The 27,395-nt window shown below is 37.8% G+C and overlaps 1 protein-coding gene across 1 annotated transcript in view; it reads left to right on the forward strand.

Moving 5' to 3' along the window:
* ADGRD1 (adhesion G protein-coupled receptor D1) overlaps positions 1-27,395 on the forward strand; it is a 1,140,767-nt gene that overhangs the window by 575,303 nt on the left and 538,069 nt on the right. The window contains exon 15 of the mRNA XM_053701862.1: positions 19,028-19,101. Coding sequence (XP_053557837.1) covers positions 19,028-19,101 — 74 coding nt within the window. The remainder of the gene's footprint in view (positions 1-19,027; positions 19,102-27,395) is intronic.

Genomic DNA, 27,395 nt, shown 5'->3' on the forward strand with positions numbered 1-27,395 from the left:
TTGTATCACTGTAATTAAGCACGTTTTTTTGTGTACATTGTATGTTCTGAAGAAGGGGAGTTCCATTCCCCGAAACGTCAATAAATTTGACTCTTTTATTTGGAAAAATCCTGGTTTGTTTCTGTTTGTGTGGGAATTTATACATATATATATATATATATATTTATATATATATATATGTGTGTACATATGTTTATATGTGTATATGCCTGTATGTCAGTAAATACATAAATACACACATAAATACATTCATTTGTTTATAGCGGAATATCTGTTATTTTAATTTGCTCAGTACTTATAAACGATTATACTTAATTTACCTACTAGATATTTTTCTGTGGTGCTATGCCTTGATGGTGGGGGGAAGTGTAAAACACTTTTGCTAAAAACTTTTTAAAAAAACTAGACTCTCATTTTAACTAGCGGCTAGATTACGAGTTTTGCGGTATGAGTGAAAAAGGAGCATGCAAGTTTAGCTGCACCGCAAACGTTTTTGACCGTAACGCAACGTAACTGCCGCAGCTTTCCAAAAGTCCTTTTTCAATGGGACTTCCTTTGCGCCGGTATTATGAGTTTGCCTGTCCGGCCAAAAAGTGAGCGGTACAGCCTATACCGTCAAGATCCATACCGTAAACTGAAAGTCAGTAGTTATGGGTTTTATGCTACAACACCGTAAAATAAAACTCATAACTAAAGGGCTAAAAAGAACACTAACACCCATAAACTACCTATTAACCCCTAAACCGAGGCCCTCTCGCATCGCAAACACTCATTTTTTTTATTAACCCCTAATCTGCCGCTCCGGACATCACCACCACTATAATAAACATATTAACCCCTAAACCGCCGCACCTCCGCATCATAAACACTAGTTAAATATTATTAACCCCTAATCTGCTGTCCCTAACATCACCGCCACCTACATTACTGTTATTAACCCCAATCTGCTGTCACTAACATCGCCGCCACTATACTAAAGTTATTAACCCCTAAACCTAACCCTAAGTCTAACCCTAACACCCCTAACTTTAAATAAATCTAAATAAAAATTAATATCATTAACTAAATAATTCCTATTTAAAACTAAATACTTACCTATTACATTGTATCTATCTTAGGTTTTATTTTTTTTTCACAGGTAAGTTTGTATTTATTTTAACTAGGTAGACTAGTTAGTAAACAGGTATTAACTATTTACTAACTACCTAGCTAAAATAAATACAAATTTACCTGTAAAATAAAATATAACCTGAGTTACACTAACACCTAAATTTACACTACAATTAAATAAATTACATTAATTAAATACAATTAACTAAATTACAAAAAAACAAACAAACACTAAATTACACAAAATAAAAAAGAAATGATCAAATATTTAAACTAATTACACCTAATATAATAGCCCTATCAAAATAAAAAAGCCCTCCAAAATAAAAAAAAAACCTAGCCTAAAATAAACTGCCAATGGCCCTTAAAAGGGCCTTTTGTGGTTCATTGCCCCAAAGAAATCAGCTATTTTACCTGTAAAAAATAATACAAACAACCCCCAACAGTAAAACCCACCACCCACACAACCAAATCCCCCCCAAATAAAATCCTATCTATAAAAAACCTAATCTCCCCATTGCCCTGAAAAGGGCATTTGTATGGGCATTGCCCTTAAAAGGGCATTTAGCTCTTTTTCCGCCCAAACCCTAAGCTAAAAATAAAACCCACCCAAAAAACCTAACACTAAAAAAAATCCTATTGGCTGATGCAATCAGCCAATAGGATTGAGCTTCCATCCTATTAGCTGATCCAATATGCCAATAGGATTGAGCTCACATTCTATTGGCTGTTCCAATCAGGATGCTCCATGCCAGATGTCTTGAAGATGGAGCCACTCCGCGCCGGATGGATGAAGATAGAAGATGCCATCTGGATGAAGACTTCTGCTGGCTTGGGGGGTATGGTTGTGTGGGTGTTGAGTTTTACTGTTGGGGGGTTGTTTGTATTTTTTTTTTTACAGGAAAAAGGGCTGATTTCTTTGGGGCAATGCCCCGCAAAAAGGCCCTTTTAAGGGCTATTGGCAGTTTAATTTAGGATAGGGTTTTTTTTTATTTTGGGGGGCTTTTTTATTTTGATAGGGCTATTAGATTAGGTGTAATTAGTTTAAATATTTGATATTTTCTTTTTTATTTTGTGAAATTTAGTGTTTTTTTTTTTTGTAATTTAGTTAATTGTATTTAATTAATATACACCTAGATTTAGATTTCTGCGTTAGCCATCAAAAGCAGCGTTAAGGGGTCCTAACGCTGCTTTTGGCCGCCCGCTGGTATTTAGAGTCGGCCAGGTAAAGGTGTACCGCTCACTTTCAAGCCGCGACTTTTCCATACCGCAGATCCCCTTACACCAATTGCGTATCTTATCTTTTCAATGGGATCTTCCTAACGCCGGTATTTAGAGTATTGGCTGAAGAGAGCGGTACACCCTCTACCGACAAGACTCCTAACGCCCATGGAAAGGCTGTAGTTTAGAGCTTTATGGGCTAACGCTGGTATATAAAGCTCTTAACTACAGTGCTCTAAAGTACACTAACACCCATAAACTACCTATGTACCCCTAAACCGAGGTCCCCCCACATCGCCGCCACTATAATAAATATCTTTAACCCCTAATCTGCCGACCGCACATCGCCGCCACCTACATTATCCCTATGAACCCCTAATCTGCTGCCCCTAACATCGCCGACACCTACAAAATATTTATTAACCCCTAATCTGCCCCCCCCAACGTCGCCGCCACCTAACTTCAAGTATTAACCCCTAATCTGCCGACCGGACCTCGCTGCTACTATAATAAATGTATTAACCCCTAAAGCTAAGTCTAAGCCTAACCCTAACACCCCCCTAAGTTAAATATAATTTTTATCTTACAAAATAAATTAACTCTTATTAACTAAAGTATTCCTATTTAAAACTAAATACTTACCTGTAAAATAAACCCTAATATAGCTACAATATAAGGAATAATTATATTGTAGCTATTTTAGGATTTATATTTATTTTACAGGCAACTTTGTATTTATTTTAACTAGGTACAATAGCTATTAAATAGTTATTAACTATTTAATAGCTACCTAGTTAAAATAATTTCAAAATTACCTGTAAAATAAATCCTAACCTAAGTTTCAATTAAACCTAATACTACGCTATCATTAAATTAATTAAATAAATTAGCTACCAATACCTACAATTAAATACAATTAAATAAACTAAACTAAATTACAAAAAAACAAAACACTAAATTATAGAAAATAAAAAAATATTACAAGAATTTTAAACTAATTACACCTAATCTAAGCCCCCTAATAAAATAAAAAAAATAAAAAATAATAAAAGTCCCTACCCTATTCTACATTACAAAGTAATCAGCTTTTTTACCAGCCCTTAAAAGGGCTTTTTGCGGGGCATGCCCCAAAGTAATCAGCTCTTTTGCCTGTAAAAAAAAATACAACCCCCCCAACATTAAAACATACCCCTACTCTAACCCAACCAAACCCCCCTTAAATAAACCTAACACTACCCCCTGAAGATCTCCCTACCTTGAGTCGTCTTCACCCAGCCGGGCCGAAGTCTTCATCCGATGGGGCAGAAGAGGATATCCAGACCGGCAGAAGTCTTCATCCTATCCGGGCAGAAGAGGACATCCGGACCGGCAGACATCTTCATCCAAGCGGCATCTTCTATCTTCATCCATCCGGAGCGGAGCAGAACCATCTTCTTCCCAGCCGACGCGGATCCATCCTCTTCAACCGACGCCTACTCGCCGAATGAAGGTTCCTTTAAATGACATCATCCAATCGGAATTAAGGTAGGAAAAATCTGATTGGCTGATTCAATCATCCAATTAGATTGAAGTTCAATCCGATTGCCTGATCCAATCAGCCAATCAGATTGAGCTTGCATTCTTTTTGCTGTTCCGATCAGCCAATAGAATGCAAGCTCAATCAGATTTTTCCTACCTTAATTCCGATTGGCTGATAGAATTTTTTTAAATTATATTAAAGTTAGGGGGTGTTAGGGTTAGACTTAGGGTTAGGTTTAGGGGTTTATAACTTAAGTATAGTGGCAGCGACGTTGGGGGCGGCAGATTAGGGTTATTAAATTTATGTAGGTGGCGGCGACATTGGGGGCGGTACATTAGGGGTTAATAAGTATAATGTAGGTGGCGGCGATGTTAGGGGCAGCAGATTAGGGGTTAATAAGTATAATGTAGGTTGCGGCGGTGTCGGGGGCGGCAGATTAGGGGTTATTAAATTTATGTAGTTGGCGACGAGATTGGGGGCAGCAGATTAGGGGTTAATAAGTGTAGGTGAGTGGCGGAGACATTGGGGCGGCATATTAGGGGTTAATAAGTGTAGGTAGGTGGCGGGAATGTCGGGGGCGGCAGATTAGGGGTTAATAAGTGTAGGTAGGTGACGACGGTGTCGGGGGCGGCAGATTAGGGGTTAATAAGTGTAATGTAGGTGTCGGCGATGTTGGGGGCGGCAGATTAGGGGTGTTTAGACTCGGGGTTTATGTTAGGGTGTTAGGTGTAAACATACCTTTTCTTTCCCCATAGTAATCAATGGGGCTGCGTTACGGAGCTTTATGCTCCTTTATTGCAGGTGTTAGGCTTTCTTTTAGCCGACTCTTCCCATTGATGTCTATGGGTAAATCATGCACGAGCACGTAAAACCAGCTCAAAGCAGTGCTGGTATTTGAGTGTGGTATGGAGCTCAATTTTTCTCAATGCTGCAATATTGCCTGCTAACGCTGGGTTTAAAACCTGTAATAGCAGCGCTATAGGGAGGTGAGCGGCGGAAATAACTTGCAAGTTATTACTGAGCTGCTCATAACGCAAAACTCGTAATCTAGCCGTTAGATACTTGTACTCAGCCCAGTTTGGAAATCACCATTTCAACACAGTGGTGCCATTTAGGTGTCTAGCAATATCTGCACATACTTTAAAATTACGAATACTAATTTAGATTAAATCCAGTGTTTGCACATAATTTATATTTACAAGTTATATATATATATATATATATATATATATATACAGGTGGCCCTCGTTTTACAACGGTTCAATTTACACCGTTTCAGAATAACAACCTTTTTTTCCAGTCATGTGACTGCTATTGAAAAGCATTGAGAAGCAGTGCATTTATTAAAATTGCCAGTAGGTGGAGCTGTCCGCTTGTGTTGCAGCAAAGCCAAGCAAGCTGAAATTAATCAGTTTAACCAGACCTGAGCTATCGAGCAGATTTCAAAGGAACAAGATCTTCCTGTCTATAACTCAGTCCAGATTGGAATGCATAGAAAGAACTGTTTGCAGAAAAATGCAAGTATGAAGTATGTGTTGTGTGATTATTTTATTAGGTTTATAAAGCTGTTTAGCAAATGTTTTTGTTCATTTAACTTAGTTTAAATATATATTCTGTGTTGTGTGATTATTTTATTTGGTTTATAAGGCTGTCTAGCATTTAAAGTCTTCATTTCAAAGCTCTTAAAATAATGTTTTAGGTGTTATGACAATTTTGAGAGTGGCCTGGAACCTATCTCCCTCACTTCCCATTGACTTGCATTATAAACTGGGTTTCAATTTACAACGGTTTCGATTTACAACCATTCCTTCTGGAACCTAACCCCGGCGTAAACTGAGGGCTACCTGTATATATACAGTATATACATTCCTTTAACAGGTCACACCATAGTGTGAGATATTCGGCCATTCTGGCTTTAACTACCATTGCAGTTTAGCTTTTTATCTTATTCTGATTCTGTCTAGGCACATTATCCTATTTACTTTGTGATCTCCTAGTATCTGTACAACATTAAAACAACACTGCAGCACACTATTTATGGTCTGAGTTTTGATGCATACCTACTTACCTTCCCCTAGCGAACTCATTATATTGCTATACGAAAGTACGGCTTGATTTATTCAAGTGTTCACATGTATCTACTTACCTAATGATTTTAAAAATTACCAACGGCCAGCCGAATACTAATTTAGATTAAATCCAGTGTTTACACATAATTTATATTTGCAAGTTATATATATATATAGACGGTGTGCTAATACATTTTAACTTATGGAAGCTCTGTTTCTAAATACCTTTTTAAACCATTGAAATAAATATTCTTTTAAACGGAACCGGAGACGCCTGGATTAATCTTTTCTTCTGGAATATATATATATATATATATTGATTCCATTAACAGGCCACACCATAGTGTGAGATATTCGGCCATTCTGGCTTTAACTACCATTGCAGTTTAGCTTTTTATCTTATTCTGATTCTGTCTAGACACATTATCCTATTTACTTTGTGATCTCCTCGTATCTGTACAACATTAAAACAACACTGCAGCACACTATTTATGGTCTGAGTTTTGATGCATATTACCTTCCCCTAGCGAACTCATTATATTGCTATACGAAAGTACGGCTTGATTTATTCAAGTGTTCACATGTATCTACTTACCTAATGATTTTCCTGCAACAAGTATGGAAGTAAACTGTAGAAGATGAAAGGCAACAGAATAGCCATATGCCCTAGTATTGTATGTACTTGTGTGAAGATGTACATAATTTAAAGTGAAGGTAAACTTTGATGAATAAAAGCCCGGTTTTTAAAAAATACAATTCAAAACAAGGGGACTTTCATTCATCAAAGATTAGAAAGCAGCCGTTTTGTTTTTTTTTTTGTTCGGGGGGAAGCTTTCCCTGCTCGGAGATCCTCTCTTAAACGTCAGCAATGACTAATCAGGCTTTCTCCAATCACGGCATGGCCTCAGGCAATGATTCCCCTGGGGGGAAGCCATGATTGGAGGAAGCCGGATTAATCATTTCTGAAGTGTAAGAGAGGATCTCCGTGCGGGGGAAGCTGCTCTGGCTGTGAAGAGAAGAATGGTAAGTTTATAAACAAAACGGCTGCTTTGTAAACTTTGATGAATGAAAGTGCCCCTGTTTTAATAGTATTTCTCCTGTTAAGTGTAGTCAGTCCACGGGTCATCATTACTTCTGGGATATTAACTCCTCCCCAACAGGAAGTGCAAGAGGATCACCCAAGCAGAGCTGCTATATAGCTCCTCCCCTCTACGTCACACCCAGTCATTCTCTTGCACCCAACTAATAGATAGGATGTGTGAGAGGACTGTGGTGATTATACTTAGTTTTTATATCTTCAATCAAAAGTTTGTTATTTTAAAACAGCACCGGAGTGTGTTGTTCCTTCTCAGGTAGAATTTGAAGAAGAATCTACCTGAGTTTTTGGATGATTTTAGCCGGCGTAGCTAAGATTCATTTTGCTGTTCTCGGCCATTCTGAGGAGGGAGGTAAACTTCAGATCAGGGGACAGCGGGCAGGTTCACCTGCAAAGAGGTATGTTGCAGTATATTATTTTCTGAGGAATGGAATTGACTGAGAAAATACTGCCAATACCGATATAATGTAAGTTCAGCCTTAAATGCAATAGTAGCAACTGGTATCAGGCTGTTATGTATATATGTGTACACTTCAGTATTCTGGGGAATGGCACTTCACTGGGATAATACTATATGCATATAATTTTTAGCCTAACTTGCAATGGGAACGTCTAGCATCAGGCTGTTTAATGACATTTCATGTTATTTGATTTTAAACGTTTTTGCTGGCTTGCTAAATTGTTTAATTATCTGAGGTACTGGGTGAAAAATTGTTTTGGGCACTGTTTTTCCACTTGGCTGTCGTTTATTTTAATTTAAGACAGTTTACTGAACTTCCCTCACTGCTGTGTGTGAGGGGGAGGGGCCTATTTTGGCGCTTTTGCTACGCATCAAAAATTCAGTCAAAAGTCTATTTCTCTCCCTGCATGATCCGGATCGTCTCTACAGAGCTCAAGGGTCTTCAAAAATTATTTTGAGGGAGGTAATCACTCACAGCAGACCTGTGAGATTGTGCTTTGACTGTGATAAAAAAACGTTTATATTTTGTACATTTTTTTCTGCTATTAAGGGTTAGTTATCCATTACTAATGGGGGCAATCCTTTGCTAAATTTATGCCTTTACCGGGAAAAATTTGGTTTTTATAATTTCTCCGGTTCATTGTTATTCAACTGTCATAATTTTTTTCTGTGCTTCTTAAAGGCACAGTGCGTTTTTCATATTACTTGTAATTTGAGTGAAAAGTATTTCCAAGCTTGCTAGTTTAATTGCTAGTTTGTTAAACATGTCTGACTCAGAGGAATATCTCTGTGCTATATGTGCAAAAGCCAAGGTGGAGCCCAATAGAAATTTATGTACTAATTGCATTGATGCTACTTTAAATAAAAGTCATTCTGTACAAATTGAACATCATTCACCAAACAACGAGGGGGAAGTTATGCCGACTAACTTGCCTCACGTGTCAGTACCTGCATCTCCCGCTCGGGAGGTGCGTGATATTGTAACGCCGAGTACTTCAGGGCGGCCATTACAAATCACACTACAGGACATGGCTAATGTTATGACTGAAGTTTTGTCTAAATTACCAGAACTTAGAGGTAAGCGAGATCACTCTGGGGTGAGAACAGAGTGCGCTGATAATATTAGGGCCATGTCAGATACTGCGTCACAATTTGCAGAACATGAGGACGGAGAGTTTCATTCTGCGGGTGACGGATCTGATCCAAATAAACTGGATTCAGACATTTCAAATTTTAAGTTTAAGCTGGAAAACCTCCGTGTATTACTAGGGGAGGTGTTAGCGGCTCTGAATGATTGTAACACAGTTGCAATACCAGAGAAAATGTGTAGGTTGGATAAATATTTTGCGGTACCGTCGAGTACTGACGTTTTTCCTATACCTAAGAGACTTACTGAAATTGTTACTAAGGAGTGGGATAGACCCGGTGTGCCTTTCTCACCCCCTCCTATATTCAGAAAGATGTTTCCAATAGACGCCACCACACGGGACTTATGGCAAATGGTCCCTAAGGTGGAGGGAGCAGTTTCTACTTTAGCTAAGCGTACCACTATCCCGGTGGAGGATAGCTGTGCCTTTTCAGATCCAATGGATAAAAAGTTAGAGGGTTACCTTAAGAAAATGTTTGTTCAACAAGGTTTTATATTGCAACCCCTTGCATGCATTGCGCCTGTCACGGCTGCAGCAGCATTTTGGTTTGAGTCTCTGGAAGAGACCCTTGACTCAGCTCCATTAGATGAGATTACACACAAGCTTAAAACCCTTAAGCTAGCTAATTCATTTATTTCTGATGCCGTAGTACATTTAACTAAACTTACGGCTAAGAATTCCGGATTCGCCATTCAGGCGCGCAGAGCGCTGTGGCTAAAATCCTGGTCAGCTGATGTTACTTCTAAATCTAAATTACTTAACATACCTTTCAAAGGGCAGACCTTATTCGGGCCCGGTTTGAAAGAAATTATCGCTGACATTACAGGAGGTAAAGGCCATGCCCTGCCTCAAGACAGAGCCAAACCTAGGGCTAGACAGTCTAATTTTCGTGCCTTTCGTAACTTCAAGGCAGGAGCAGCATCAACTTCCTCTGCACCAAAACAGGAAGGAGCTGTTGCTCGCTACAGACAAGGCTGGAAACCTAACCAGTCCTGGAACAAGGGCAAGCAGGCCAGAAAACCTGCTGCTGCCCCTAAGACAGCATGAAGTGAGGGCCCCCGATCCGGGAACGGATCTAGTGGGGGGCAGACTTTCTCTCTTCGCCCAGGCTTGGGCAAGAGATGTCCAGGATCCCTGGGCGTTAGAGATCATATCTCAGGGATATCTTCTGGACTTCAAAGCCTCTCCCCCAAAAGGCTGATTTCATCTTTCAGGGTTGTCAACAAACCAGATAAAGAAAGAGGCGTTTCTACGCTGTGTACAAGATCTTTTACTAATGGGAGTGATCCATCCGGTTCCGCGGTCGGAACACGGACAAGGGTTTTACTCAAATCTGTTTGTGGTTCCCAAGAAAGAAGGAACCTTCAGACCAATCTTGGATTTAAAGATCCTAAACAAATTCCTAAGAGTTCCATCGTTCAAAATGGAAACTATTCGGACAATCTTACCCATGATCCAAAAGGGTCAGTACATGACCACAGTGGATTTAAAGGATGCCTACCTTCATATACCGATTCACAAAGATCATTACCGGTATCTAAGGTTTGCCTTCCTAGACAGGCATTACCAGTTTGTAGCTCTTCCATTCGGGTTGGCTACGGCTCCAAGAATCTTCACAAAGGTTCTGGGCTCTCTTCTGGCGGTACTAAGACCGCGAGGAATTTCGGTGGCTCCGTACCTAGACGACATTCTGATACAAGCATCAAGCTTTCAAACTGCCAAGTCTCATACAGAGTTAGTACTGGCATTTCTAAGGTCGCATGGGTGGAAGGTGAACGAAGAGAAGAGTTCTCTCTTACCACTCACAAGAGTTCCCTTCTTGGGGACTCTTATAGATTCTGTAGAAATGAAGATTTACCTGACAGAAGACAGGTTAACAAAGCTTCGAAATGCTTGCCGTGTCCATCATTCCATTCAACACCCGTCAGTGGCTCAATGCATGGAGGTAATCGGCTTAATGGTAGCGACAATGGACATAGTACCCTTTGCACACCTACATCTCAGACCGCTGCAATTGTGCATGCTAAGTCAGTGGAATGGGGATTACTCAGATTTGTCCCCTATTCTGAATCTGGATCAAGAGACCAGAAATTCTCTTCTATGGTGGCTTTCTCGGCAACATCTGTCCAGGGGGATGCCATTCAGCAGACCAGATTGGACAATTGTAACAACAGACGCCAGCCTACTAGGTTGGGGCGCTGTCTGGAATTCCCTGAAGGCTCAGGGATCATGGACTCAGGAGGAGAGTCTCCTTCCAATAAACATTCTGGAATTGAGAGCAGTTCTCAATGCCCTTCTGGCTTGGCCTCAGTTAACAACTCGGGGGTTCATCAGGTTTCAGTCGGACAACATCACGACTGTAGCTTAAATCAACCATCAAGGAGGGACAAGAAGCTTCCTAGCGATGATGGAAGTATCAAAGATAATTCGCTGGGCAGAGTCTCACTCTTGCCACCTGTCAGCGATCCACATTCCTGGAGTGGAGAACTGGGAGGCGGGTTTCCTAAGTCGTCAGACTTTTCATCCGGGGGAGTGGGAACTTCATCCGGAGGTCTTTGCCCAAATACTTCGACTTTGGGGCAAACCAGAGATAGATCTCATGGCGTCTCGCCAGAACGCCAAGCTTCCTTGTTACGGGTCCATGTCCAGGGACCCGGGAGCAGTCCTGGTAGATGCTTTGACAGCACCTTGGACCTTCGGGATGGCCTATGTGTTTCCACCCTTCCCGATGCTTCCTCGATTGATTGCCAGGATCAAACAGGAAAGAGCATCGGTAATTCTAATAGCGCCTGCGTGGCCACGCAGGACCTGGTATGCAGATCTAGTGGACATGTCATCCTGTCCACCTTGGTCTCTGCCTCTGAGACAGGACCTTCTAATTCAGGGTCCTTTCAAACATCAAAATCTAATTTCTCTGAAGCTGACTGCTTGGAAATTGAACGCTTGATTTTATCAAAGCGTGGTTTTTCGGAGTCAGTTAATGATACCTTAATACAGGCTAGGAAACCTGTTACCAGAAGGATTTACCATAAAATATGGCGTAAATACTTACATTGGTGCGAATCCAAGAGTTACTCATGGAGTAAGGTTAGGATTCCTAGGATATTGTCTTTTCTACAAGAGGGTTTAGAAAAGGGTTTATCTGCTAGTTCCTTAAAGGGACAGATCTCAGCTCTGTCCATTCTTTTACACAAACGTCTGTCAGAAGTTCCAGACGTTCAGGCTTTTTGCCAGGCTTTGGCCAGGATTAAGCCTGTGTTTAAAACTGTTGCTCCACCATGGAGCTTAAATTTAGTTCTTAACGTTTTACAGGGTGTTCCGTTTGAACCCCTTCATTCCATTGATATCAAGCTGTTATCTTGGAAAGTTCTGTTTTTAATGGCTATTTCCTCGGCTCGTAGAGTCTCTGAGTTATCAGCCTTACATTGTGATTCTCCGTATCTGATTTTTCATTCAGATAAGGTAGTTCTGCATACTAAACCTGGGTTCTTACCTAAGGTTGTCACTAACAAGAATATCAATCAAGAGATTGTTGTGCCATCATTGTGTCCTAATCCTTCTTCAAAGAAGGAACGACTTCTGCACAATCTAGATGTAGTCCGTGCCCTGAAATTTTATTTACAGGCAACTAAAGATTTTCGCCAAACTTCTTCCCTGTTTGTCGTTTATTCTGGACAGAGGAGAGGTCAAAAAGCTTCTGCTACCTCTCTCTCTTTTTGGCTTCGTAGCATAATACGTTTAGCCTATGAGACTGCTGGACAGCAGCCTCCTGAAAGAATTACAGCTCATTCCACTAGAGCTGTGGCTTCCACTTGGGCCTTTAAGAACGAGGCCTCTGTTGAACAGATTTGCAAGGCTGCAACTTGGTCTTCTCTTCATACTTTTTCCAAATTTTACAAATTTGACACTTTTGCTTCTTCGGAGGCTGTTTTTGGGAGAAAGGTTCTTCAGGCAGTGGTCCCTTCCGTATAAAGATCCTGCCTGTCCCTCCCGTCATCCATGTACTTTAGCTTTGGTATTGGTATCCCAGAAGTAATGATGACCCGTGGACTGACTACACTTAACAGGAGAAAACATAATTTATGCTTACCTGATAAATTCCTTTCTCCTGTAGTATAGTCAGTCCACGGCCCGCCCTGTTTTTTATGGCAGGTCTAAATTTTTAAATTATACTCCAGTCACCACTGCACCCTATAGTTTCTCCTTTCTCGTTTGGTTCTCGGTCGAATGACTGGGTGTGACGTAGAGGGGAGGAGCTATATAGCAGCTCTGCTTGGGTGATCCTCTTGCACTTCCTGTTGGGGAGGAGTTAATATCCCAGAAGTAATGATGACCCGTGGACTGACTACACTACAGGAGAAAGGAATTTATCAGATAAGCATAAATTATGTTTTTTAAAAACCGGGCTTTCATTCATCAAAGTTTACCTTCACTTTAAGCACCCCTCTTGGTGCAAATAGCGCAGGCTGGAATCAAACAGTCATCCAGCAACTAGTTTCTCAGCCAACCAATGGCTGTTTCATCAGGTTTAAGCTTAAGCCTGATGAAACAGCCATTGGTTGGCTGAGAAACGCGTTGCTGTTCTTATTTGATTTTATTAAAGTACGTTTTTAACTTACCACTTACTGCTATATCATCATTTATCACCACTACCATCTCATATGGTGCAGGAAATCTTTTTTGAGACACAGTATCCTGATCCATTACACTGCGGTTGGAGCTGTACCGGAGGTCAGTCTGCTGGATCACTGTTTGATTCCAGTCTGCGCTATTTGCAACAAGAGGGGTGCTTAAATAAATGTGAGTGAAACATTTTATGTATATCTTCACACAAGTACATACAATACTGTGGCGCTTCTGTTTCCTTTCATCTTCTACAGATTTCTGACCCCTGGATTTTGGCCCTTGATCCACTAACAGACAGCTGCCTGGACCTGGACTTTACCCACACACTCTGGTTGCTTTTTTTAATATACCCTCAAATTGATATATGGGACTTTTACATTGATTTATATACTTTTTATTATTATTATTTATTTGTTTTTTGCAATATTTGCTTGTTTTTCTTTTTCATTTATAGAGTGTTGTTAATTTGTCTACTACTTGTCCTCTATATTCTCATATTTAGATTTGTATATTTATAGAGCTAACAAATACAATTTAGGGCACTCCCTATATATATAATAAGTATTGAAGTGTTTTTAATCACAGCCGGGCAGCAAACCCTTTCTTGCTGTTCATTTTAGTAAGTAGCAATAATAAAAGTTACATTTTAATTGATACTTTGCTTTTGCAACCAAGTTTAAATTTTTTATTTTTTTGTGTCTTGTGGAATTCTTTTTACCTATACTTATGGGTTATTAATGTTGAACATATAAATACATATTTATACATATATAGACATATTATATATACATACATACATCTGTATATGAATTTATGTCTATGTTAAATCCCTTTGCCTGCCTTTTTTTTAAATACCTGAGACTTCCTATCTTTGAGCCCTTATAACTTTTGTGTGCTATATATTTTTTTTAAATAATTTTTATTAGCTGGAGTTATGAGTGTAACTGTACTTTATAATGTATTTTTGATGTGTTTTGTGCACCTTCTTTGTTTAGCGAAACAGTTAACCAGAGTTCTGAAATTGCGGTAATAATTCTAGTGTAAATTGCAATTGCGCTTAAGCGATCGCATTTATTTCAACTCGTAATACCAGTGGTAAGCCCGATGAGCACAAACTCCTGCGATAAAAACCCCTTATCACTTGCGCACAAACTTTTGCGCTCCACTCGTGATCTGGCTCATAATTTTATATTTTATTTTTTGTTATTGTTCCTTTAATGTTTTGGTCTGGGAATCACAAGTATAACTAAACACTGTTTTGATTTTCTTCCTCATTAAATTTTGCAATGTGTTGTTTACACATATTATCAGATTTTGTTCTTTGAACAGCACAACGTTACTAGTTTGATCAATGATAATTGACTTTCTCATAAAATAGGGCATGCAATTCTTGTCTATTGTGATTTATTATCAGAAAGCCTGCTTTAATGCATTATTAACTAATGTTCTTCTTATCATGGAGATACTGTAATTATTTGGGGAAGGTTGCAATGCCACTGGCTCATGTAAATATTTGTCAAGAATGTTCCTCTTAAGCATTCCTTGAATAATGGCAAAAGGCAGATAGTTAATTTAGCACAAAAACACAGTCTACTGTGACCTGTCCCTAAAGCAATGTTTTTCATTCTTTTATCTGTTCCTCACATCTTGTCTTAATACAACATCTGCTCAAAGCAAAGGACTAAAAGGAGAGAACTCTTGTCTAATATTTTATTACAGGTTTTTCTTTTTGTAAATATAATGCGTTGACTTCTGTGCTCCCCTTAGGCAAAGGATTTTTACAAAATCATCTTTATCTTAAATTGTGTTTCACAATGTTCTCAGTTCAGAAGTAAATGTATTTTTTCTTATTTTTTGTGATCACATTTTCTGCCTTTTTACTTTACCAAATGTTATTGAACTATTCACATATGGTTAGTGAAAATATTAATTTAATTGAACATTTTGTCGTTTTAGGTTGATAAATTAGGAGATGTTACTTGTAGTGTTTATTAAGCTATACAATAAATATACTGTATAGTGTTTAGTGTGCTAATTCATTTCTCATTAAAAAGGCAGTGTTTATTGTATAGTTTATTGTATATTAATAATAATAATAATAATAAATAATAATAAATAATAATAATAACACACACACACACACACACACACATATATATATATATATATATATATATATATATATATATATTGTTATATATTGTTATATGGTATTCTTTGTTGAAAATATACCTAAGTAGACAGCTTGCACATGTCTGGAGCACTACATAGCAGAAAGCACTGCTGCCATCTAGTTCTCTTGCAAAATGTAAGGTACTCCAACACATGCACTCTCCTCAGTCTACCAACCTGCTTTTCAACTTAGGATACCAAGCGAATGAAGTAAAGGGGATAATACAAGATTTTATTATTATTTTTTTCAAATGTACACTCTGTGTGAATCATGAAAGAAAATCTGTGGGTTTTAATGTCCCCTTTCTAATTAATCTAGACAATTCTCTGTAAATTAACATTTGAATGCTGGTATATGAATATTCAAATGTAAGATTTTCTGTAAACATTCAACATTTATTTCAAACAACTAGCACTAAGGACTTTATTCAGGGCTCAAAATTTCTACGCGTCCAATCGCCATTGGCAAGTGGAAATTGAACTGTGGCGAGTGAAAGATAGTGAATAAAGAGAAAAAATTGATCAAGGACATTTTAAGTGACATTTTTTTGTGCTTCTATCAGTAGGGATAATCTTGTGTCCCTTGCTTTTCTCTCTATTTACATCCTCCCTTGGAAAACATATCCTACTTTGGGTTCTAGTACTAACTATAAGCTTATTATACCCAAATCTATCATTTTTCTACTGATATCTCTCCCTATTTACTCAACCAGATTACCAACAGTCTCTCTGCAATTTCCTCTTGGATGCCCTTGCATTACCTCCAACTCAATCTGTGTAAAACTGAACTGTTACTTATTCCCTCCTCTTCGAGACATCTGACATTTCCCTGACAGTTGGAGACTCTGTACTCCGCACGTCACACTAGGTCCGCTGTCTTGGGGTCACACTTGACTCAAAACTCACATTCACCCTTCATATACAAGTGCTTACAAAAGCATGCTGTGCACACCTATGCAACATTTCCAGAATTCGTCCTTTTATTACTCAAGAAACTACAAAAATAAAATTTAATTTCCTAATTTTGTCAGGCATTGACTATTGCAATCTACTTCTAAATGGCCCTCCCAAACACCACCTCTCCTCCCTCCAATCTATTATGAATACTTCATCTAGACTCATCCACCTAAGTCGCCGATCTACATCAGCTTCTCCTCTCTGCCAGTCTCTAAACTGGCTGCCCATGCAAAGGAATTTTAAGTATTAACCCTCAACAGGCACTCAACAGTGTCACGTCCATCTATATATTTCCTCTTTGATCTAAAAATATTCCCCAGCCCATCATCTTCGATTAACCTCTGACCTACATCTCTCAACTCCTATTATCTCTACATCCCTCTCCTGTCTCCAAGACTTCTCACGGACTGCTCCTGTCCACTGGAACTCTATACCCCACTCCATAAGATTCCAACCTTGTATAGCTTCAGATGCTCAGTGAAAACTCACCTAATCACAGAGGCTTAACATAGCTCCTCTGTTTTTTATCCTAACCAAAATAGTTCTTTTTACTGCTACAACTACAATTCATTAGCGCTGCGGAATCTGTGGGCGCTCTACAAATAACCGATAATAAATAATAAATAATGTGACACGCTACCCAAAACCTTATGTCTCTGCACCCTCAACCTGCAGTCGGTAAGCTCTCCGGAGCAGAAGACCCTCTTCCTTAAGTACTAGATTTGCTTGTTATGTTTTTGTGTCTTTTCACAAATATTTGTAATTGTATACCGCTGTCTCTGTACCCAGCACTAGGGAATTTTGTGGCTCTATACAAATAAATAATATTAAATAATTAATAATCCTGAGAAGGTAAGTGTGTTTTTATGAAGTTGGTAATTGCTATAAAATTATTGATACCTAGCCATGAAATATTAAATCAAGAAATATTGTATGAAATGTGACAATGTCTCTTTAAGTTATTGAAGAAAATGATGAAGAAGGCTTTAGACAAAAAGCAAATTGTATGGGGCATGAATTAATTAGGTTTGCATTATACGCCAATGTGGTTGGCCAAAGAAAAATAAAGTACTATTATTCTAGCAAAAAGTATCATATTCCTCCATGTGGAAATAATGAAGTTTCCAAATTAAGAACCTTGGAGATTTTAACAATCTTTGAATAAGTGAACTACATTTCCAAGATATAGCTAAAATCCTGGCAGCGTATATCTATGCAAAGCTGCAGTATATAAGATATTCATTGCTTCAGATGGCTATGACCAATTTAGTTATAGGACAGTATATTTGAAACTGAATTCCTTTCCATTTACCCATAGAGGTTCAGTGGACTAAAAACAAGTTTTTCAGCATGACAGCTCTTGAAAGGCGTTACATAAAACTTGCAGGTGTCGTTGTCATAAAATCGATTGCAGATGCACAATCAGAAGTAGTTCACAGATGAACTTTCATGCTCAGTTAAACCAGAGAAACATATTATTTTAAACAAAAAGCCAATTTGCTCTCCATGGAGTGCCTGCTTGTGGCTTTTCCTAATAGGAAACGATTGCAGATCAATGTTTTTAAATGAAAAAGTTCTCCCTTAGTGTAACAAGACTTCTAGCTTTGTCATTTGCACAGATTAATGCAACCATATTGAAGAGCTCGCTTATTTATTGCAATAGGCCAAAAAATACCTTCAGTTGAAATGAATTGTTTTCATTTGTCTTAAGAATCCGCTTTACTTTTATATTGTTAAAGGGACATTAAACACAAAGTAAATGCTAGATAGAATGATGCATTCAAAGAAAAGATTTGTCTGAGAATAACATATAGATCTATCATTTAAAGTTTCATTAGTTGTTTAAATATTGACAAAATAAGTGTGAAGTTTTAGGGGCCTATCTATCATGCTCCGAATGGAGCTTGATGCCCCGTGTTTCTGGCGAGCCTGCTTGCTCGCCAGAAACACCAGACACCAGATTGCTTCTCCATAACCCTGTCCGCCTTCTCTGATGAGGTGGACAGGAATCGCCGCAATTCAACCCGATCGAGTACGATCGGGTTGATTGACCCCCCCCCTGCTGGCGGCTGATTGGCCACGAGTCTGCAGGGGGCAGCGTTGCACCAGCAGCTCACAAGACAGACATATGATAAATAGGCCTCTTAGTGTCTTCAAAACAATGGGAACTGCCATGTTGTAACTTAGGTTACCTTCTCTGCTGTTGCCAATTAGGGAGAGTTATAAATAGGTCACTAGAGTGTGCAATATATTAATGATCCGCACTTCCACTTCTAATTTCAGAATGGAATTACAGGAAAAGGGGACAAAATAAATAATGAAAGTATATTGTAGATTATATATATAATATATATATATATATATATATATATATATATATATATATATATATATATATATATATATATATATATATATAATTTATCATTTTATATTACCATCTCAAAGTGTTTATTGACCCTTTAATGCATTTAACAAATTTAATCATACACAGTGATTTGTTTTTGTTTTTTTATTTTTATATGTTTTAAGTAAACATTGATTTTATAAGAGTAGAAATAAACAGAACTTTTATATCATTTATAACTGGTTCATTATTTCAGATTTTTGATTATTGACATTTCTAACATATAGTTTTTTTTTTTCAAGACCCGACGACTGTACACTGAAGCTGTGAATATTAGTAACCAGGTCCACTTGTACTGCGCATTTTTGGATTTTAGGTAAGTACAATTATTCATCTTTATATGATAACAGAAATGTTAATTGTTGTAAAAATGTATGGAAATATTTTAAAGGAACATTAAGCTCAAAGGCTTTCATATATTTACATGCAGACCAGCAATGTTCCCAGGTAGGGAATCTGTCCACTAAAGGGAGCAAGGCAGGAGTTTAAGTAATTGCTTGTATAGGCTTTTCTCCTGCTCTTCCTTAACCAACTGCACAATTGGTTGGTGATGTTTTTTCACAACCTGGGGTGGAGTAGAGATTTAGAAAACAATGGTTTAAAGACATGTTCAGCATCTGCAGTTTTTTAAAAGGAGTCCAAAATATAATTCCATGTATAGAGCTAGATAACAAGTGGCACGCCATTTAAAAATTTCGCTCAAGCATAAACTTCACTAGAAGAAATCTTTTTGCACCTGTCAGGTAGGGCGCACATTACAAGTTAAATGTAAAAAGTTTGTGCGCAAGCGAAAGCTATTGTGCGATAACTAAAGGGCTTTGCAATACTGCAACCATGTTAACGTATTCTCCCCATAGAAGTCAATTGAGAACGCAGAAGAAAAAACCCAACACCTATCGCTCACGTACTAACCTGACAGGTTATTAATATTTCACATTCCAATGTTCTTAATATACAGAACAATATAATTTTATTGTAAATATATATTTCTATATATATATATCTGTATATACCTATACCTGTATATCTATTCCTATAGATATATAGGTATAGATATCTATTTTACATTAACAATATTATATATATATATATATATATATATATATATATATTATATATATTTAATGTGAAGAAATAGGAACGTAAAAAAAATGCGCATTGCATTTTGTGATTTTTGCTCTAGTTGTAACAGGGTGTCAGGTTAAACACACATGAAGAATTGCTAACCTCAATGCACGTTATTAAGATATAAGATATCAATTATAAAAAAATATTAATAATAATTATTAAAAATTATAATACATACTGTATAAAATGCTCAATAATCCATAATATATATATATATATATATATATATATATATATATATATATAAAAGTTATTATTAATATTGCATAATATTTTATATGTAATATTTCAATAACGCGCATTGAGGTTAGCAATTATTAATTTGCATTAATCAGATACCGCGTTAGACCTAAAGTGCAAATCCCAAAATGCGATGATTTTACATTCCTATTTTCTCCACATAAAAATGTAATTTTATTATTAAATATATATTTCTATATCTGATAATGTTAATGTTAAATATCTATCTATCTATCTATCTATCTATCTATCTATCTATCTATCTATATACAGTTTATATACAGTAAAACACATAAATACAAACATACACATAAAAACATATATATGTGCATACATACAAATATTTATACACATATATGTATGTGTATATATATATATATATATATATATATATATATATATATATACAGTAGCATAGCCCTTTGCAATCAAACACTCTGTGTTCTATGCCCTTAAAGGGACAATGAACCCAAATTTTTTATTTCATGATTCAGAGCATGAAATTTTAAGCGACTTTCTTATTTACTCCTATTATCATTTTTTCTTCATTTTCTTGCTATCTTTATTTGAAAAGCAAGAATGTAAGTTTAGAAGCCGGCCCATTTTTGGTTCAGAACCTGAGTTGCGCTTGCTAATTGGTGGCTAAATACAACCACTATTAAACAACTGCTGTCCAGGGTCTGAACCAAAAATTGTCTGGCTCTATAGCTTACATGACTTCTTTAATGAATAAAAATTGATAATAGGAGTAAAATACAAAGTTGCTTAAAATTGCATGCTCTATCTCAATCATAAAATACATTTTTTTGGTTTAGTATCCCTTTAATGTTTGGTTAGGAGAACTTTTCAGTGTAGTTTCATAATTTATTTCACCCACATTTTATGTAATTTACTTCTGAAACTCTATTGCTTAATCAGTTTAGTAGCTCTTTTATTTCTGTCCCTAATTAGCAACATCAGGGTAGATAAGATAAGAAAATTTATGCTATTGAAGGCAAGGGCAGAACTACCTAACGTGCAGCAAGTGCAATGGTCCGAGTGCTTGGAGGGCAAATGGCAGCCAGCTAGCCTGTACAATAGGCATTTGCAGAATGTGTACAACCCTTATGCATGGGAGCCTTTTATTAGTTCAGGTTGCAGGTACAGCTATCTATCTATCATCTATCTATCTATCTATCTATCTATCTATCTATCTATCTATCTATCTATCATCTATCTATCTATCTATCTATCTATCTATCTATCTATCTATCTATCTATCTATCATCTATCTATCATCTATCTATCCATCTATCTATCATCTATCTATCTATCTATCTATCTATCTTCAAAATCATTACACAGAGCAGTATGTATATTATTACTGTCGCTCACTACCAAGTAACCTTTAAGGCACCCCAAAAAAGAAAAAAAAATCACCATGGCCCTCTGTTGAGAAGGTCCCCTAATGCTTCAAAGTATATATTTCTTTCATGTAATTAGCAAGAGTCCATGAGCTAGTGACGTATGGGATATACATTCCTACCAGGAGGGGCAAAGTTTCCCAAACCTCAAAATGCCTATAAATACACCCCTCACCACACCCACAATTCAGTTTTACAAACTTTGCCTCCGATGGAGGTGGTGAAGTAAGTTTGTGCTAGATTCTACGTTGATATGCGCTCCGCAGCAAGTTGGAGCCCGGTTTTCCTCTCAGCGTGCAGTGAATGTCAGAGGGATGTGAGGAGAGTATTGCCTATTTGAATGCAGTGATCTCCTTCTACGGGGTCTATTTCATAGGTTCTCTGTTATCGGTCGTAGAGATTCATCTCTTACCTCCCTTTTCAGATCGACGATATACTCTTATATATACCATTACCTCTGCTGATTCTCGTTTCAGTACTGGTTTGGCTTTCTACAAACATGTAGATGAGTGTCCTGGGGTAAGTAAATCTTATTTTCTGTGACACTCTAAGCTATGGTTGGGCACTTTGTTTATAATGTTCTAAATATATGTATTCAAACATTTATTTGCCTTGACTCAGAATGTTCAACATTCCTTATTTTTCAGACAGTCAGTTTCATATTTGGGATAATGCACTTGAATTAATCATTTTTTTTCTTACCTTCAAAAATTTTACTCTTTTTTTCCCTGTGGGCTGTTAGGCTCGCGGGGGCTGAAAATGCTTCATTTTATTGCGTCATTCTTGGTGCGGACTTTTTTGGCGCAAAAAATTATTTTCCGTTTCCGGCGTCATACGTGTCGCCGGAAGTTGTGTCATTTTTTGACGTTATTTTGCGCCAAAAATGTAGGCGTTCTGGATGTGGCGTCATTTTTGGCGCCAAAAGCATTTAGGCGCCATATAATGTGGGCGTATGATTTGGCGCTAAAAAATATGGGCGTCGCTTTTGTCTCCACATTATTTCAGTCTCATTTTTTCATTGCTTCTGGTTGCTAGAAGCTTGTTCTTTGGCATTTTTTCCCATTCCTGAAACTGTCATTTAAGGAATTTGATCAATTTTGCTTTATATGTTGTTTTTTCTCTTACATATTGCAAGATGTCTCACGTTGCATCTGAGTCAGAAGATACTACAGGAAAATCGCTGTCTAGTGCTGGATCTACCAAAGCTAAGTGTATCTGCTGTAAACTTTTGGTAGCTATTCCTCCGGCTGTTGTTTGTATTAATTGTCATGACAAACTTGTTAATGCAGATAATATTTCCTTTAGTAAAGTACCATTGCCTGTTGCAGTTCCTTCAACATCTAAGGTGCAGAATGTTCCTGATAACATAAGAGATTTTGTTTCTTAATCCATAAAGAAGGCTATGTCTGTTATTTCTCCTTCTAGTAAACGTAAAAAATCTTTTAAAACTTCTCTCCCTACAGATGAATTTTTAAATGAACATCATCATTCTGATTCTGAGGACTCTTCTGGTTCAGAGGATTCTGTCTCAGTGATCGATGCTGATAAATCTTCATATTTATTTAAAATGGATTTTATTCGTTCTTTACTTAAAGAAGTACTATTGCTTTAGAAATAGAGGATTCTGGTCCTCTTGATACTAATTCTAAACGTTTAGATAAGGTATTTAAATCTCCTGTGGTTATTCCAGAAGTTTTTCCTGTTCCTAATGCTATTTCTGCAGTAATTTCCAAAGAATGGGATAAATTGGGTAATTCATTTACTCCTTCTAAACGTTTTAAGCAATTATATCCTGTGCCGTCTGACAGATTAGAATTTTGGGACAAAATCCCTAAAGTTGATGGGGCTATTTCTACCCTTGCTAAACGTACTACTATTCCTACGTCAGATGGTACTTCGTTTAAGGATCCTTTAGATAGGAAAATTGAATCCTTTATAAGAAAAGCTTATCTGTGTTCAGGTAATCTTCTTAGACCTGCTATATCATTGGCTGATGTTGCTGCAGCTTCAACTTTTTGGTTGGAAACTTTAGCGCAACAAGTAACAGATCATGATTCTCATGATATTATTATTCTTCTTCAGCATGCTAATAATTTTATCTGTGATGCCATTTTTGATATTATCAGAGTTGATGTCAGGTTTATGTCTCTAGCTATTTTAGCTAGAAGAGCTTTATGGCTTAAGACTTGGAATGCTGATATGGCTTCTAAATCAACTCTACTTTCCATTTCTTTCCAGGGTAACAAATTATTTGGTTCTCAGTTGGATTCTATTATCTCAACTGCTACTGGTGGGAAAGGAACTTTTTTACCACAGGATAAAAAATCTAAGGGTAAAAACAGGGCTAATAATCGTTTTCGTTCCTTTCGTTTCAACAAAGAACAAAAGCCTAATCCTTCATCCTCAGGAGCAGTTTCAGTTTGGAAACCATCTCCGGTCTGGAATAAATCCAAGCCTGCTAGAAAGGCAAAGCCTGCTTCTAAGTCCACATGAAGGTGCGGCCCTCATTCCAGCTCAGCTGGTAGGGGGCAGGTTACGTTTTTTTCAAAGAAATTTGGATCAATTCTGTTCACAATCTTTGGATTCAGAACATTGTTTCAGAAGGGTACAGAATTGGTTTCAAGATGAGACCTCCTGCAAAGAGATTTTTTCTTTCCCGTGTCCCAGTAAATCCAGTGAAAGCTCAAGCATTTCTGAATTGTGTTTCAGATCTAGAGTTGGCTGGAGTAATTATGCCAGTTCCAGTTCCGGAACAGGGGATGGGGTTTTATTCAAATCTCCTCATTGTACCAAAGAAGGAGAATTCCTTCAGAGCAGTTCTGGATCTAAAAATATTGAATCGTTATGTAAGGATACCAACGTTCAAGATGGTAACTGTAAGGACTATCTTGCCTTTTGTTCAGCAAGGGCATTATATGTCCACAATAGATTTACAGGATGCATATCTGCATATTCCGATTCATCCAGATCATTATCAGTTCCTGAGATTCTCTTTTCTGGACAAGCATTACCAGTTTGTGGCTCTGCCGTTTGGCCTAGCTACAGCTCCAAGAATTTTTACAAAGGTTCTCGGTGCCCTTCTGTCTGTAATCAGAGAACAGGGTATTGTGGTATTTCCTTATTTGGACGATATCTTGGTACTTGCTCAGTCTTTACATTTAGCAGAATCTCATACGAATCGACTTGTGTTGTTTCTTCAAGATCATGGTTGGAGGATCAATTTACCAAAAAGTTCATTGATTCCTCAGACAAGGGTAACTTTTCTGGGTTTCCAGATAGATTCAGTGTCCATGACTCTGTCTTTAACAGACAAGAGACGTCTAAAATTGATTTCAGCTTATCGAAACCTTCAGTCACAATCATTCCCTTCGGTAGCCTTATGCATGGAAATTCTATGTCTTATGACTGCTGCATCGGACGCGATCCCCTTTGCTCGTTTTCACATGCGACCTCTTCAGCTCTGTATGCTGAATCAATGGTGCAAGGATTACACAAAGATATCTCAATTAATATCTTTAAAACCGATTGTTCGACACTCTCTAACGTGGTGGACAGATCACCATCGTTTAATTCAGGGGGCTTCTTTTGTGCTTCCGACCTGGACTGTAATTTCAACAGATGCAAGTCTCACAGGTTGGGGAGCTTTGTGTGGATCTCTGACGGCACAAGGAGTTTGGGAATCTCAGGAGGTGAGATTACCGATCAATATTTTGGAACTCCGTGCAATTTTCAGAGCTCTTCAGTCTTGGCCTCTTCTGAAGAGAGAATCGTTCATTTGTTTTCAGACAGACAATGTCACAACTGTGGCATACATCAATCATCAAGGAGGGACTCACAGTCCTCTGGCTATGAAAGAAGTATCTCGAATTTTGGTTTGGGCGGAATCCAGCTCCTGTCTAATCTCTGCGGTTCATATCCCAGGTATAGACAATTGGGAAGCGGATTATCTCAGTCGCCAAACGTTGCATCCGGGCGAATGGTCTCTTCACCCAGAGGTATTTCTTCAGATTGTTCAAATGTGGGAACTTCCAGAAATAGATCTGATGGCGTCTCATCTAAACAAGAAACTTCCCAGGTATCTGTCCAGATCCCGGGATCCTCAGGCGGAGGCAGTGGATGCATTATCACTTCCTTGGAAGTATCATCCTGCTTATATCTTTCCGCCTCTAGTTCTTCTTCCAAGAGTAATCTCCAAGATTCTGAAGGAATGCTCGTTTGTTCTGCTGGTAGCTCCGGCATGGCCTCACAGGTTTTGGTATGCGGATCTTGTCCGGATGGCCTCTTGCCAACCGTGGACTCTTCCGTTAAGACCAGACCTTCTGTCACAAGGTCCTTTTTTCCATCAGGATCTGAAATCCTTAAATTTAAAGGTATGGAGATTGAACGCTTGATTCTTGGTCAAAGAGGTTTCTCTGACTCTGTGATTAATACTATGTTACAGGCTCGTAAATCTGTATCTAGAGAGATATATTATAGAGTCTGGAAGACTTATATTTCTTGGTGTCTTTCTCATCATTTTTCTTGGCATTCTTTTAGAATACCGAGAATTTTACAGTTTCTTCAGGATGGTTTAGATAAGGGTTTGTCCACAAGTTCCTTGAAAGGTCAAATCTCTGCTCTTTCTGTTCTTTTTCACAGAAAGATTGCTATTCTTCCTGATATTCATTGTTTTGTACAAGCTTTGGTTCGTATAAAACCTGTCATTAAGTCAATTTCTCCTCCTTGGAGTTTGAATTTGGTTCTGGGAGCTCTTCAAGCTCCTCCGTTTTGGACATTAAATTACTTTCTTGGAAAGTTTTGTTCCTTTTGGCCATCTCTTCTGCCAGAAGAGTTTCTGAATTATCTGCTCTTTCTTGTGAGTCTCCTTTTCTGATTTTTCATCAGAATAAGGCGGTGTTGCGAACTTCTTTTGAATTTTTACCTAAAGTTGTGAATTCCAACAACATTAGTAGAGAAATTGTGGTTCCTTCATTATGTCCTAATCCTAAGAATTCTAAGGAGAAATCGTTGCATTCTTTGGATGTTGTTAGAGCTTTGAAATATTATGTTGAAGCTACTAAGTCTTTCCGAAAGACTTCTAGTCTATTTGTTATTTTTTCCGGTGCTAGAAAAGGCCAGAAAGCTTCTGCCATTTCTTTGGCATCTTGGTTGAAATCTTTAATTCATCTTGCCTATGTTGAGTCGTGTAAAACTCCGCCTCAGAGGATTACAGCTCATTCTACTAGGTCAGTTTCTACTTCCTGGGCGTTTAGGAATGAAGCTTCGGTTGATCAGATTTGCAAAGCAGCAACTTGGTCCTCTTTGCATACTTTTACTAAATTCTACCATTTTGATGTATTTTCTTCTTCTGAAGCAGTTTTTGGTAGAAAAGTACTTCAGGCAGCGGTTTCAGTTTGAATCTTCTGCTTATGTTTTTCATTAAACTTTATTTTGGGTGTGGATTATTTTCAGCAGGAATTGGCTGTCTTTATTTTATCCCTCCCTCTCTAGTGACTCTTGTGTGGAAAGATCCACATCTTGGGTAATCATTATCCCATACGCCACTAGCTCATGGACTCTTGCTAATTACATGAAAGAAAACATAATTTATGTAAGAACTTACCTGATAAATTCATTTCTTTCATATTAGCAAGAGTCCATGAGGCCTGCCCTTTTTTTGTGGTGGTTATGATTTTGTATAAAGCACAATTATTCCAATTCCTTATTTTATATGCTTTCGCACTTTATCACCCCACTTCTTGGCTATTCGTTAAACTGAATTGTGGGTGTGGTGAGGGGTGTATTTATAGGCATTTTGAGGTTTGGGAAACTTTGCCCCTCCTGGTAGGAATGTATATCC

Source organism: Bombina bombina, chromosome 2 (genome assembly GCF_027579735.1).
Source record: "Bombina bombina isolate aBomBom1 chromosome 2, aBomBom1.pri, whole genome shotgun sequence".
Lineage (NCBI taxonomy): Eukaryota > Metazoa > Chordata > Amphibia > Anura > Bombinatoridae > Bombina > Bombina bombina.